The sequence below is a fragment of the Colletotrichum phormii genome (assembly GCF_030913505.1).
Source record: "Colletotrichum phormii strain CBS 102054 chromosome Unknown BDP81scaffold_7, whole genome shotgun sequence".
NCBI lineage: Eukaryota > Fungi > Ascomycota > Sordariomycetes > Glomerellales > Glomerellaceae > Colletotrichum > Colletotrichum phormii.
This window is the reverse complement of record NW_026851449.1, coordinates 1,017,779-1,030,587: the sequence shown is the minus strand read 5'-3', so window position 1 is coordinate 1,030,587 and position 12,809 is coordinate 1,017,779. Positions and strand designations below refer to the sequence as shown.

The 12,809-nt window shown below is 53.8% G+C and overlaps 4 protein-coding genes across 4 annotated transcripts; 1 reads left to right on the top strand and 3 right to left on the bottom strand.

The window, feature by feature from the left end:
- Positions 1-1,093: 1,093 nt before the first annotated feature.
- BDP81DRAFT_204790 (uncharacterized protein) lies at positions 1,094-1,811 on the bottom strand. Its single transcript, XM_060582588.1, has one exon. It carries the CDS (start codon positions 1,713-1,715, stop codon positions 1,197-1,199), a length of 519 nt encoding a protein of 172 aa, XP_060446866.1. The 5' UTR covers positions 1,716-1,811; the 3' UTR covers positions 1,094-1,196.
- A 923-nt stretch (positions 1,812-2,734) lies between these two features.
- Positions 2,735-6,828, bottom strand: BDP81DRAFT_424573 (RNA polymerase II mediator complex subunit Sin4). Its single transcript, XM_060590146.1, has 8 exons — positions 6,308-6,828; positions 5,897-6,251; positions 5,598-5,847; positions 5,110-5,546; positions 4,840-5,059; positions 4,666-4,785; positions 4,499-4,612; positions 2,735-4,451 (listed from the first exon to the last, which is right to left on the bottom strand). The coding sequence occupies exons 1-8, from the start codon at positions 6,490-6,492 to the stop codon at positions 3,160-3,162; spliced, it is 2,973 nt and encodes a 990-aa protein (XP_060446865.1). The 5' UTR covers positions 6,493-6,828; the 3' UTR covers positions 2,735-3,159.
- Positions 6,829-8,162: 1,334 nt separating this feature from the next.
- Positions 8,163-8,557, bottom strand: BDP81DRAFT_204767 (uncharacterized protein). Its single transcript, XM_060582587.1, has one exon. The coding sequence runs from the start codon at positions 8,499-8,501 to the stop codon at positions 8,265-8,267; it is 237 nt and encodes a 78-aa protein (XP_060446864.1). The 5' UTR covers positions 8,502-8,557; the 3' UTR covers positions 8,163-8,264.
- Positions 8,558-9,128: 571 nt separating this feature from the next.
- BDP81DRAFT_424570 (Sir2 family protein) lies at positions 9,129-11,884 on the top strand. Its single transcript, XM_060590145.1, has one exon. The coding sequence runs from the start codon at positions 9,325-9,327 to the stop codon at positions 11,470-11,472; it is 2,148 nt and encodes a 715-aa protein (XP_060446863.1). The 5' UTR covers positions 9,129-9,324; the 3' UTR covers positions 11,473-11,884.
- The last annotated feature ends 925 nt before the right edge of the window (positions 11,885-12,809 follow it).

Below are 12,809 nucleotides of genomic sequence, written 5' to 3'. Positions count from 1 at the left end.
GGCGAGGTCTGCATTTCGAACCTTCTTTGCTTTTTCTGAAACCCAGCCGTCAATCTCAATCCCATCATCCAGTCCATCCATCCCTCACGCAACTTCAACACCTCATCTCCTATCACCGACGCCAGCCTATGGGATGCCTATGCGGCCTTCAGCATGTCCCTGTCACCAATTCCATAGCCCCTCGAACCTCCAGCCGTCCGTCCAATTCCAATGAATGGCACAGCATTGTCCTTGCCAATTTGCCTCTGTTTGTCGTCGAAGCTATCATGGAACCAACAACAAACAGACTTCATATCAATCCCATCATCCTCGCTTGGCAGCCAGGTCAAATGTAAAGTTGTACACGCAGAACGGCTACGGGTACGGATACTCTGCCTGATACTACACTGGGTGTAGCTTTTCTTGATACAGAAATGCTCCGAAGCCCACACCCCGTGTCGGAAACTTGGTAAGAAGTACTCCGTACTTACATACTTCCATCTCTCCATATCGCCAGTGCTTCATCTCGGCCTGCAGGGGCTGTCAGGTCGCCTTACAACCTGTCCCACCTAGAATGGCGTACCATCGGCTGCACCAAGCCTCCCGGCCGTTCGTTTGTAAACTTCCGTCGACCGAAACTACGTGGACTACTGTCTGTTCGCACACCTTCTTCGCCTTCCAGAACCGGTACCTCGATCGGCGCTGCATTCTTTATACGGCAAGCACTTTGCAAGACGACCAACTAGTCTTGTCTTTTATCTGGTAGGTTCACTGTTAGCTGGATTGCTAAGGCATAGAAATGGAGTTCGAGAAGCATCAGCTCAGAGACCGTGCTCAAATTGAGCTGCCTTATCCCCCACGGCGGCCCACCGTCCACGTCTGTCTTCTCACCAAGAGACGGCGCTCACACAGCCTACCGCCAGGGTTTGGCCCGCGGTTCCAGCCCAGATCAAATTGTTCAATTCTTCTCGTCATACAATCAATGACCAGGATATCTATCTCCCCGGATTAAAGGGGTTCCAATACCACCCCCAAGAACCACCTCCGGCCAACTCGTCACGTCATTCGACCAAAGCTCCTGATCTGCACCAGGAAATCATGATGAGCTCCGCCTACCAAGTGCTTGGCCTAGACCCTCACACCTTCTCTGCCTCCTGCAGGCGTGTGTATCCGTACCTTGACGAGACTAGTGCTTGATTATCTTGTCAGCAATGATATTACCAACGGGGCTTTGCGCCCCCATGTGCAGATACACATGTCTTTGCTCGGAGACGATCGTTGCGCGTGGGCGTGGGTGTGGGCTTGATAGCTGTCAAGATGTCAACAACACACAGACTTTTGATGAAAGCTCGGATTTCTTCGCCGAGGACAACCCAGAGCACACAGACAGTTCTCAATCTCAGGAGCAAACATACCGCTTTACCGTCCATGGCCAAACCATGGCAATGTCTCGGGAAGTTGGGGAGGTTCAACGGCATCGACGGTGATTGGATTACGAGTTGCTGACTGGCCAGGAGGTGAAATGAAATCACACGCGTTGCAGATGCGGAAGCTAAGCTCTGTAACACTCGAGTCTTGCTCCAAGAGGAAGCTCCTTTTCGCCATACCCTGCGCTCGCAACTTGCTAGCCAGTAGCCACAGCGGTAGTCGCTGTTCGCTCCACAACTTACGCTGCTATCCTCGGTCTTCACGGCCTCACTCCATGCATGTTCTGATCTCAAGGGGAACAGCACCATCCTGTCCCGGAGGGTACCAGCCCGTCATCTCCACGATGAGCCGCCCTTGGCACCGGTCCCGCCTCCCCAGGCGTAGCGTATTTCATGAAATCATGGGTGGAATACGCAGCTCGGTTTCTAGTTTATCGAAAGCTAACGGAACACGGATATTGGACAGTTCTCAAGGTTACGTCTCCCCCGGTCCTGGCGTCAATCATATTCGCAACCGACATCGGATCTGGAACTCTTCACCACGGTGAAGCATGAGGAGTAGTCTCGCCCACGCGTCCAGCCAGCCGGTTCCTTTATGGAGCCAGGAGGGCTTGCTTGATCGAGTGTTGTTGAGAGGAAAAGTCCGAGGTCCGTCGGCGGTTTGCCTAGCCCAATGAGTTGTCAACCCGTCGAGGGTCATAGGGGCTGGGGGCTGGCTCTCTTAGCCACGAATAACGCGGCATAGCCTCGAGAGTTTGCGAGGATATTGTGTTCGGGGTGACTGAAGTGCCTCTCAGAACAAGGCAGACATTGAAACGTCCCTGAACGCACATCTATCGCCAAGAGGGAACCCATCGGATCTCCTCCAGGGCAGTGCCGAACAACTCGGTCAGGGATGGTTGGGGGGATAACTGTTTTGACCGACGATGATTGTTTCATGGGGTTGTGCTCGAAGCCGACTTCGAACAGATATCTCTAGCTCCTCCTTTCCTTCTCCTACCTCCGGCAGTTCAGGCTTCATATCAACGCATCTCCTGTGTCTGGCTACTGGAGCAAACCTCTCCATCTCTCTGGATTCGGATTCGACTGTAGCGGATGGAGCGTTTGAACTGATCCGAGTGATCGTCTTGGCTCACTCAGGACGTCGTGCCTCCCTGACAATCGGGGGTGGTAACTGAAGTTTTGTAGGTTTCTTTTGGTGCCTACGCAGACTCGTGCTCCTGCTGTCTGCTTTTACACCGCTATCATATTGAAGCTTGTCTCTAGAGTATAGGGGATGCACTCTCAATAGCTCGACAAATGAAGACCAAGACATGCTTGAGAAGAGTAATGGAAAGAGATCGAACGTCGACCTGTCCACTAGCGGGTTAGATGGCAGGACCTTGGTGGTTGAAGTGAAGAGATGGTAAGGTAACTAGTACTACTGGCTACATTCCTTAGCAGATGTTTATTTTATCTCGTCTACTGCGTACGAAGGGCAGTCGGCAATCTCACAACATCACAAGTATCTTTAGTCTTCTGTTACAGGCTTCGCAGAGTTCATTGTAGATACACCGTCGAGGAACGAAGAGCCGTGGCAATCGGGGCCAATCTAGGTAGCTTGAAGTGACGTCTCACATCCTGGACGACGGCTGTTATCACTTGATCTCTATTAGTTCTCCTCTCTTTTCTCCAATACATCCTACTGAAACCTATCTGTGACCAATGCCATCCCAATCGTTTTTGACACCCCAAGTCAATCCCAACTACTCAACTAGCTGATCAGAGACCCCCTGGGCAAGAGCCCCCAGTGGCCGCCGCAGGAACACTTTCTCTGCTGCGCCAACACAAACGTGAAGCCCGGCCGCGAGCCAAAGACGTCCTCCATGACGGCCGAGCACCGCACGCAGCGCCTCCACTGCGCCGTCTTAACATCCTCGGCCTCCTTGCCGCCGCCGGTGCTGGCGCTGGCGCTGTTGCTACCACCGCCACCGCCGGCACGAGCAGAAGTAGGCGGCGGACCGACGAGCCTTACGCGCTTAAAGACGTCAATGAAGCGGCTCTTGGCCTTGCGCGCCGCCAGCGTCCGGCGATCGTCGTCCAACTCGAGCAGATCATAGTCTGCAAAGAAGAGCTTGGACGGATCGGCCAGGCCGCGGTAGGCCCTGAGATCCGTGTTGAAGAACTTGAGCAGCACGCCGAGGAAGGCGGGCGGGGGCGACGACGCGAGGAGCATGTTGAGCTCGCAGTGTACCTGGGCATACTTGATCTGCGTGTCGACGGCCTTTTGCCCGCCCACGCCGCCGCCGGGCGGGTTCTTGCTCGCGAGGGAGGTCTGGTAGGCGGTGCGGATGTCGTTGTTGAGGACGGTGAGGAGGCGGTCGAATTCCTGCACTTTGATGAGGCTGCTCGAGGTGACGCGCTGCATCTTCTGGTAGGCCTTGTAGAGGACGACGTGGAGGTCTTTGGCCTGCGACGACGGGTCCGTGGCGTTTTGCATGGCGGCGCGGCGCTCGTAGAACTCGATGGCGCGGTTCGAGAGGATCTCGAGGTGCAGGATGCGGCGGCAGACGGCGGAGAGGAAGCCGCGGGTGGAGGAGCACAGGAGGAGGTGGAGGGAGACGTCGGAGCGGGATTGCAGGTAGGCGCTCATCTCGGAGAAGCGCTGCGGGGTGAGGAGGGCGAGGAAGTGCGGGTCGTCGAGGAGGGCGAAGAGCGAGTCGGTGAGCCAGGCGAGCAGGTCGAGGGACCACTTTGCGCAGCCGGCGAGGGCGTCGACGACTTCGTGCTCGTCGAGCGGGCTGAGCTTTTCGCGGATGTTGACCGGAGTGTTGCTCGCGATCGTGATGAGTATAACGACGTTGCGGGCGTTGAGGGCCAGCATGGCGAATTTGCCGCCAAAGGTCCGGGGCTGGAACATGCCCTTGTATCCGAGGTGGTTGAGGATGCTGAGACACATTTGCAGCGAGCTGTTGCGTACGAGACTGTCGTGGTGGGTGTCTTCTGAGTAGTCTACGGGGACCTTGAGCATCCGCACGATCTCGTTGATCCAGTCAAATGTGAAGCCTGCAGAGGTTAGCGAGGGGCAGTAAATGACGACGGGAACAACGCACGCTTCTTGTCCGCAAAGGGTCGAGCGACGGCAAGGATGTCGTCGTAGTTGATGTTGTTGAAAGTCGCCGTTGACGCTGCTACAGTCAAAGCTGCCAAGGTGGCAGCATACGGCGCTACATGTTATTAGCCAAGGGCAGGAGAATCTGAGAGGGGTTGGGAGAAATACCATCTTGGTTGGAGTTTCCTATGTCTCCAAGAGGATGATGGAGTCTACTCCATTTGACCTTGCCATCGTCTTGAATCTTGACCACGGAACAGTTGGTAGGAGAGAAAGCCATTTGTAAACCTAGAGCATCTTGTGAGCTACATGCATCAGACCGCTTGCATTACTTGGACTTACATGGCGAATCATCCTGTAATGTGAACCCCACTTGGTTCAACGTCATGACTCTGTCGAGATTCATTTCGTTGTAGACTTCCTGTAGAGTATACCTATCGCGATATTCCACGGATCCATCACTGAAGGCCAAGCAGACGACGTTGCCGTACTGGATAGTATGAAGACCAACAACGGCCTTGTTGATGATTACGGGGTCGCACTTTTTGAGCCGACAGGTGGGCTTCAAAGACGTCAGAGCAGAATAGAGCTTATCGGGACCAAGTGACTTACAGCCGGAGCAGTTCCTGTACTGTTCCTGCGACTTCCAAGCTGTTCAAAGGCAGGATGGAGGCTCTGGGGCTGTTCGTTGGAAACCTCCCACTTATCGATGATACTCTGCGTTTCCTGATACGGGGTATTGGGTGTTGGCACGTAGGTACGAACTGCGAGGATGACAAGAGGAGCTCCCTGGCCATTTGGATCCATTACCGACGGTAAAATCTCTAGATTTGTCAGTTGAGTCGCTGCTGAGTCTACCGGTGTTGTGGATGGGCCGCTGGGTAACCAGCTAGAGATAGCAACGTGCTTCTCGTGCAAGGTAGGGTTGAGAGCTTGGCTACCCGGCGGCGGCTTGGTATCGGATTGAGATTGTGGTAGTCCCCAGTGGATGCCAACTTTCACTAGACGTAGTTGCTTGTTGGTGGTGGCCAAGGCAACCCATAGGTACCCTACTCCTGTGTTAGTTCAATCTCAAAACAAGGACAGGCTTTACTACTTGCCCTTGTCACTATGGAGTGCGGCATGTGTGATCAAGTCGTCCGATGAGTTGACGCTCTCGAGCTCAAGTGAGGTTTCTTCGATCTTGTTGTTGTTCTGGGCCCAAAACATCTTCAGATGTCCGTTTGTCGTCACACACAACAGAGCACTCTTGGACGGATTCGGGTGCCACGGGCCCCCGGCACGTACGAAGGAGCTCTCGTATTTGTACTGAGTCTTATCTTTTATAGCCGGTCCATGGCTCACCCAGTACTGATCAGTCAGCTAGGTGGAATCATCTTGAGGAGGGCTTCATGCTCACCTGTTTGCTTTGAGGAGCAAGGGGCAGCCAGTAACTTCCGACAATGGCGTGGAGGTCGTCAGAAGGGTCATGGTCCCATTTCCGTGTTGCAAAGGGTCGGTTCAGAGTGATGGAATACGTTAGGATAGCAACTCGACCAGTCGCGTCGATGACGGCTAGTTCAGGGCTCGCTGTTGATGCCCAGGCGAGGTGTATTATGGGGCTGGAAGGATTGATGCTGATGAGATCAACCTTTGTGGGCTCACTCAGACCCCAGTCGCCATTGTCGGGATGAGAACGTAGAAACCTGGCTTCCAGCGTCTTCCCATCTGGTGAAACGGAGGCTATTGCGCCGGACCTGGACCATGCCACTCCCCTACAAGAATTGTGAGATCTGGGATACATTGTGTATGATTGTGGAATGGTTCTCACTGGCAACAGCCGCGGGTCCGCAGCTCATCGATCCTTTGGCGCAGTTGTTTTGTTGGAGGGCGGGCCGTGTGAAGAGACAGGCCGCCGACGCCGTCGCCAAAGAGGTCGTCGACGTCGAGCTGGTCGACCTGCATGGCTCCATTCATGCCGTTTTCGAGCATAAGTGGCATCTTCTCTTCGTTCATGTGTGAGTGTTGGTTCCGAGATGTCGGACCTGCGCGCAAACAGCACTCAGGGCGTCAGCCACGGAGATAGGGCGAGGCTGGAGTGGTGGTTCAAGAGGGATCAAGAGGCAGGCAATAGCTCATCTTAAGAACCAGAGAGCAAAATTTGCCGTTACATGCAGTGGCTAACATGCGAGCCCTTCAGCAGGTTTTAAGAACTACAAATTGCCGTGGTGCTGCTGCCTTGATGACTTGGTGTAACGAAAAGTACTCTATGTGTGGCTGATAGGAGACTGGAGCAAAACGCATGTAGTTATCCGTAGGTTGATAGTTAATCGTTGTAAATGTAAGGTAAGGTAGGTGGACCGCGGCTCTTGAGGTGTGAATTGGGGCCAATGAAGTGCAGAGACGAAATCCACCAGGCCACACCTTGCCTCAGCCTCAAGTTCACCTCACGCACGCGCGAGAAGAGGTAAGAAGGAGTGGAGAAGCCTTCCCTAGTGCGCTAGTCCAAGTTAGGCCCATACAAACTTGCTCTACAGATAAGGCAGGAACCTTGGGAGTGAAACCGAAGCTTGTGGCTGGTGAGGTGTGGCTGGTAGACAGACCCCAAGTGCAGGTCGCACCCCAATGTTGAACGTTGTGGGGAAGTTGGAACCCGTGACGTCCGTCCAATGATCCCTGTCTGTGGTGTTAGGAGGGCCGGGCCCCTCTTCGATCGTGACAGGGGGTCAAAGGACAAGCGGACAGGGCAGAGGAGGTCAGTGTTCCCGGGCAACGGGCGTCCACCCCCGTCCGGCTCGTCCGCCCTGTGGGTGCAGATGCAGTGGTGTCGTGCTCTTGTCACTTTTTGGCCCCCCGCGACTCGGCCGCGTTTCAGCCGACCGCCTTGCACGCCGAACGTGTTGTGTCTCTACGGACGGTGGCCGCAATAGGATAAAAACACAAGAGCATTGTCCGCTCGAGTATGTGCCTACCGTAGGGCATTTTGCATCGGGGCACCAATCGGTGATAGAAGCTTGCTTCCATCTAAACTCAGCGGGCCTGTTGTCAAGAATGAATCTTCGTTCGTTTGCCTGGGTCTCGGACATCTGCAAAATGACGTCGGTTTCGCCAACTCTGTTCGCGAGGCGAAATGAGAAGTATTACCGGCCACTTACCCATTGTTCGTGGGAGTTAATATTCAATCATTGTAGCAAATAGCGCTGGGGTGCAAAACTTGCATCGCTGTCGCGGGTATATTCCGGCTACCTACACGTAGCTGTGAGTGGAATGAGGTATCTTGCGGTGCATCTGTGTGAGGCAGGCACGAGTAGTAGGTAGGGTGCTGCAGCTCACCGCTGGATCGACAGGCCACTTGTATCCGTCTAAGGTACCATAAGGTAGACAACCGCCGTAAGCTTATTCCAATCGAATCCCGCATATTGTCTCGAATGTTGGCGACAAACGACCAAAAACAATCAGAACAAGCAGAACAAGCAGTAGAATGGTGATTTACTGGAACAAGGCTTTGCGAAGCGTAGACTGAATTTGGTAGAGGTCAGTGGGTGAACATTGCCCGAGGAATACCTCTCCGAAAAAAGCTCTGTCTGCGGGATAAAACAACAAAGTAAGAGATACCAGCCGAGTCCAACAGCGGGGTTGACCGCCGTCATCCTCGTCATGCCCAAAGGACAAGAAAGGAGACGGGCGGGCAGGGGAGCATGGCGCTTCCTTTTGTGTTGTCTCCATCTAATATCGTCCCTTCGACTTTGTCATAATACACTACGGGTACTGACGCCAATGTCAGTATTTCAGAGGAAATTTCTCAAGGGCCCTTGAGTAGTACGGGTCAGCCAGAAACGAGGAAGATGCGCGAAGAGGAACAGAGGGCAAAAGATTGTATCATTTATGCTCCTCTTCAATTTTTGACCATCCGCATGACAAAGTGAGTGGAAGAAGAGGGGAACGAACAACAACACCGAGAGGGGGTGGAGGAGGCCGGAGGGAGGCCGGTGTGCATGGGCCACTTTCATGTAGCTCGAGGGCATATAAAGGCGTAAAGATACATGGAGTGGAGTAATTGTTAGGAGCAACAACTCTTCGGGATCAGGAGCAGGAGCAGAAGCAGCAGATACCAGACGGGAGCGAAATGCTCACCCAATTCCCGTCGACTTTTTGACCGGACCCAATGGGAAATTAAGCGACTCTTTGGAGACCGGAACCAAAACAGAAAGAAGCGCGTGCGCACCGAACCCAGACTTCTCCGGCAGCAAAGCACTAGCCACCGCACCGTTCCTTACACCTTCTGCCTCCCGTACCCGTGTGCCCGTCCATCTCCCTCTTTTTTTCGTGCCTTCTTCTCTTTCTCTTCCCCGTTTCGTCGGGCCTCTCACCTTCCCTTACCTTACCTACCTTACCTTAAGGTACCTTAGGTAATACCGTAATTAGATGCCAGCCCACCCGCCCGTACTTCGCACCCTTCTGCCGCGCCGGCCCTGACTGGATCCTCTGATCTGCTGCTACCGCTGTTCGGCCTTTTCCTGACCTGTGTTGACGGCACTTTAGGCCCAGCTCTGGTCCCGCCTCTCGCTTGACTGTGTTCCAAGTCACGTCCGCTCCCCTCCCTTCTCCCATTCCCCCCCGTGCCCCCTTCTCCCTCCGCGCCCCATCCATGTACGTTTGCTTGCAGCCGCTACGGCTATGTACTTGTTAAGGTACCCTCGCCCGTCCGCTCTCCACACTTTGCCTTTCTTCAACGACACTTCTTACTTTCCCGACAACAACGAAAACCCTTTCAACCCACTACCGGAGAAAGAAGCACACAATCCTGGAAATCATTGAACAATGGAGATGGTATAGAACACGCTGCCCATGTTCCCGCAAATCTTTTCCCTGGTTTTTTCTTCTTTCTCCCCTTCATCCCCGACCACCACCGACGACGACGACGACGACATCAAAATGGACGCAACCCCTTCCTCCTCAGCCATGGACGTCGACGCGCATCAACAGCCCTCGTCTCCCTCAGATTCGACTCTTTCTTCACCTCTTTCCGTACTGTCAAAATCACCCTCAATACCCTCATCGCCAGAAGTCGCTCTCGACGCGTCAAAACGATACCCGTCGCCCACCTCCTCAATGCCTTCAGGCGCTCAGTCACCAATCAAGCTCGAGGCGGCCGACGACTCCGTACCCGCCATCAAGCTTGACAACGCTGCCGACTCCATCAACGTCAACGCCAGCGAAGCTACTGATGGCCAGCCTCCCCGAAAGCGGCGCAAAGTCACGCCTCCCAAGGAGCGCACCACAGAGTACCTGAATCTGGACGAATGCAAAGAAGACGACAGAAACTTGGCGCGTCTAGTGTCCGCTCTCAAGAAACGGAAGAAGATTGTCGTCATCGCAGGCGCTGGAATTTCTGTTTCGGCCGGCATCCCCGACTTCCGATCCAAGACTGGACTCTTTGCGACACTGCCAAATGAGCACAAGGTCAAAGGCTCAGGCAAGCACCTGTTCGACGCCTCGGTCTACAAGCATGACTCCTCTACCGAAAAATTCCACAAGATGATTTGTGACCTGGCCACAATGGTCAAGGCCGCCAAGCCCACTGACTTCCACCACCTGTTAGCGTCGCTCGCCGCCGAAAACCGTCTCCTCCGCCTCTACAGCCAGAACGTCGACTGTATTGACACAAATATGGAGCCCTTGAAGACGAATGTCCCTCTCAACGTCAAGGGTCCTTGGCCCAAAACTATCCAGTTGCACGGAAGCGTTGACCACATGGTCTGCTCAAAATGCAGTGACATCAAGGCTATAGAAACAGAGCTTTTCGTGGGTCACGAGGCTCCACTGTGCAAAACCTGCGAGGACCTCGACATGGTCCGCACGCAGTATGGCCAGAGACGAAGTCACGGTATCGGCCGCCTGCGTCCCAGGATGGTGCTTTACAACGAGTTCAATCCGGACGAAGAAGCCATTGGTAAAGTGTCGAGTGTGGACCTGAAGTCGCGTCCTGACGCGGTCATTGTTGTTGGCACCAGTCTCAAAATTCCAGGCGTGCGGAGGCTCGTGAAGGAGCTGTGTCAGGTCACGCGTAGTCGCAGAGACGGATTTACTGCATGGATCAACACAGACTCGGAACCACAACACAACGACTTCAAAGACTGCTGGGACCTTGTCGTCCGCGGCAAGTGCGATGACGTGGCTCATTGGGCTGCACTGCCCCGTTTTGATGTGCCTCACAGCGACCAAACGGCCTACCTCAGCGAGGGAGAGGAGCAGAGGCGCCAGGACAGACTTAGCAGAGATAATCTCGAGGTGCAGCTCATTTCGCCTACGCCTGATTCACCGACTAAGTCTACTTCGAGCACTGCTTCGGATTCGAAGAAGCGGAAGCTCGTCGACCCGGTTCAGAGCATCCCAACACCCACAGCCAGCCCGAAGATTAAGGCTGTCGAGGCTGCGAAGAAGGGTATCAAGGCAAAGCAAAGCAAGCTTTCCTTTGGTGGCCAGCAAGCTGCTACTCCCGGAAGTGACGCAGCAGCCAAGAAAATCAAGAAGCCGTCCGCGAAGAAGCCCCGGAAGGACAATAAGAAGGCCACGATGCCTCCCAAGAACAGCGTTACACAGACGTTCAAGACGCAGAAGAACCGCGAACTCGCCGATATGCCCCAAGAAACCTTGGCTGGCAAATTGGACAACCAGCATTACCTGAAATATGTTGAAGACAAGCTTCAGTCTCAGCTTCCACCATTGCGACCGGCTCAGAAGCCTATACAGAGTTTCGTCTATAAGCGTGCCGAGAACACCGACGACGAGGGACAGAAGGAGGATGTTTCATCACCCGCACAACCTTTCGAAAAGATGTCAAGGCCGTCACTTTCGGAACGGCCAAAGTCCTCACCAAACTCCGGAGACAGCAGCGACGTACGCCCAATGACGCCTATGCATATCCGACGCAAGTCGGCCGACACGATATCCCCTGAGTCGATCCCCCGAGGCATGGAAGCCTTGATGGACTGAGGATAACCATGGAAGCGTTTGTCGATTACATGATCACTCGGCATCGACGCATTTTGTTATTTATATTCATAGAAGATGTCGCCCTGAAGGCACCGAAGAGTTCGGGCCAGACAGGTGACAGTCCACGGAGATTTGTCTTATCACAAACGGAGTTGGCATGGAATACGTCTCGCATCACTCATCCTGTACATACACAGTATCGGCCCATTTGTATAAAGCAGCGGCTACAGAGCCCAAAGGCTCTTTTACGCAAGCCGGCGATGTGGGCTCCACAAGCGAGGGCTTCATTTGGGCGGGCAGACGCCGAGAAAAGTCTGCACTCGACATGGACGAGATGAATAGTGAGATAGAGGCGGCCCCAAGTCCGCCATGGGACGAACATGATCGTTAATATACCACTTTGCGCACGCGATATGCCTAAATTCCTTTCTGCAGCAGGCTTTGTGACTACCTTTGCTTCTGAATGACATTGTTTGTTCGACTGTGCTAACTGACAGCCGTGCCCGCTAACCATAGTCGTGCCCTACCGTCCTGTCTACAGAGGTAGGCAATCAGTTGGCCCACGGACTACTTAAGAGGGAAAAGCTTTGGCATCACCTTTCAGGGAGCAGCACCGAGACTACAGGCGTCACCGAAAGTTCCACAGGTACCCGACAGATACTTTGATGGTAAACATCTTTATTCGAAAGGCAATGGATCCCTTTCAGTGCAATTTCCTTCTTGATATGCTAATGTTTGCTCTGTACAAGGTACAACCAGCTATAATATGGCAAGGTAGACAAAACGCATACAACACCCTCGAGCCTATGCTTCGGCCCACACAAATCAGGGTGCTCACTGCCTAAACCAAGGTGATTGCACACATGAAGGCTTTCTCTCTCATTGCGGTGCTGTCTGTTTACTTTTTTGGTATCTAATACGAGCATGGGAGCTCATCCGTCCATCCCATAGGCGCTGGATATATCGCTGGATATATCGGGCTAAGAGCTATATCTCATGCGACCGAGCGTCCCTAAGGTAGGTATGCATGACTGCCTGCCCGCCAGAACCGTGGGTACGTACAAAGCCCCCATCTTCAGCGAGTCCAGTATACCACGCCGCGACCAACAAGGCTATGCGTGCTCGCACCTGGACGAGGCCAACGTCATGTGACCAGCCCAGGGCCAGCCAGCAAGGCTCACTCGCCGCCTCCATGAACACAGCAACCAGAATAGGGCCCGGCTAAAAACTCAAAACGCATGAGGTGAGACATGATGATGTTTTCGCAAAACTCCAAAAAAACGAGTCCGTCCTGTACCATGCAAGTCCGGGTATGTAGTTTATCTTATCATTCCCTC

What these genes read in the sequence shown, in the direction of transcription:
- BDP81DRAFT_424573 (XM_060590146.1), bottom strand. Translation starts at nt 6,492, where the DNA reads ATGAACGAAGAGAAGATGCCACTTATGCTCGAAAACGGCATGAATGGA. An exon ending in GTACAGGAACTGCTCCGGCT is followed by an intron (nt 5,060 to 5,109) that starts GTAAGTCACTTG and finishes ACGTCTTTGAAG; the next exon opens with CCCACCTGTCGGCTCAAAAA. An exon ending in ACCCTTTGCGGACAAGAAGC is followed by an intron (nt 4,452 to 4,498) that starts GTGCGTTGTTCC and finishes TAACCTCTGCAG; the next exon opens with GCTTCACATTTGACTGGATC.
- BDP81DRAFT_204767 (XM_060582587.1), bottom strand. Translation starts at nt 8,501, where the DNA reads ATGCCCTCGAGCTACATGAAAGTGGCCCATGCACACCGGCCTCCCTCC.
- BDP81DRAFT_424570 (XM_060590145.1), top strand. Translation starts at nt 9,325, where the DNA reads ATGTTCCCGCAAATCTTTTCCCTGGTTTTTTCTTCTTTCTCCCCTTCA.
- BDP81DRAFT_204790 (XM_060582588.1), bottom strand. Translation starts at nt 1,715, where the DNA reads ATGGTGCTGTTCCCCTTGAGATCAGAACATGCATGGAGTGAGGCCGTG.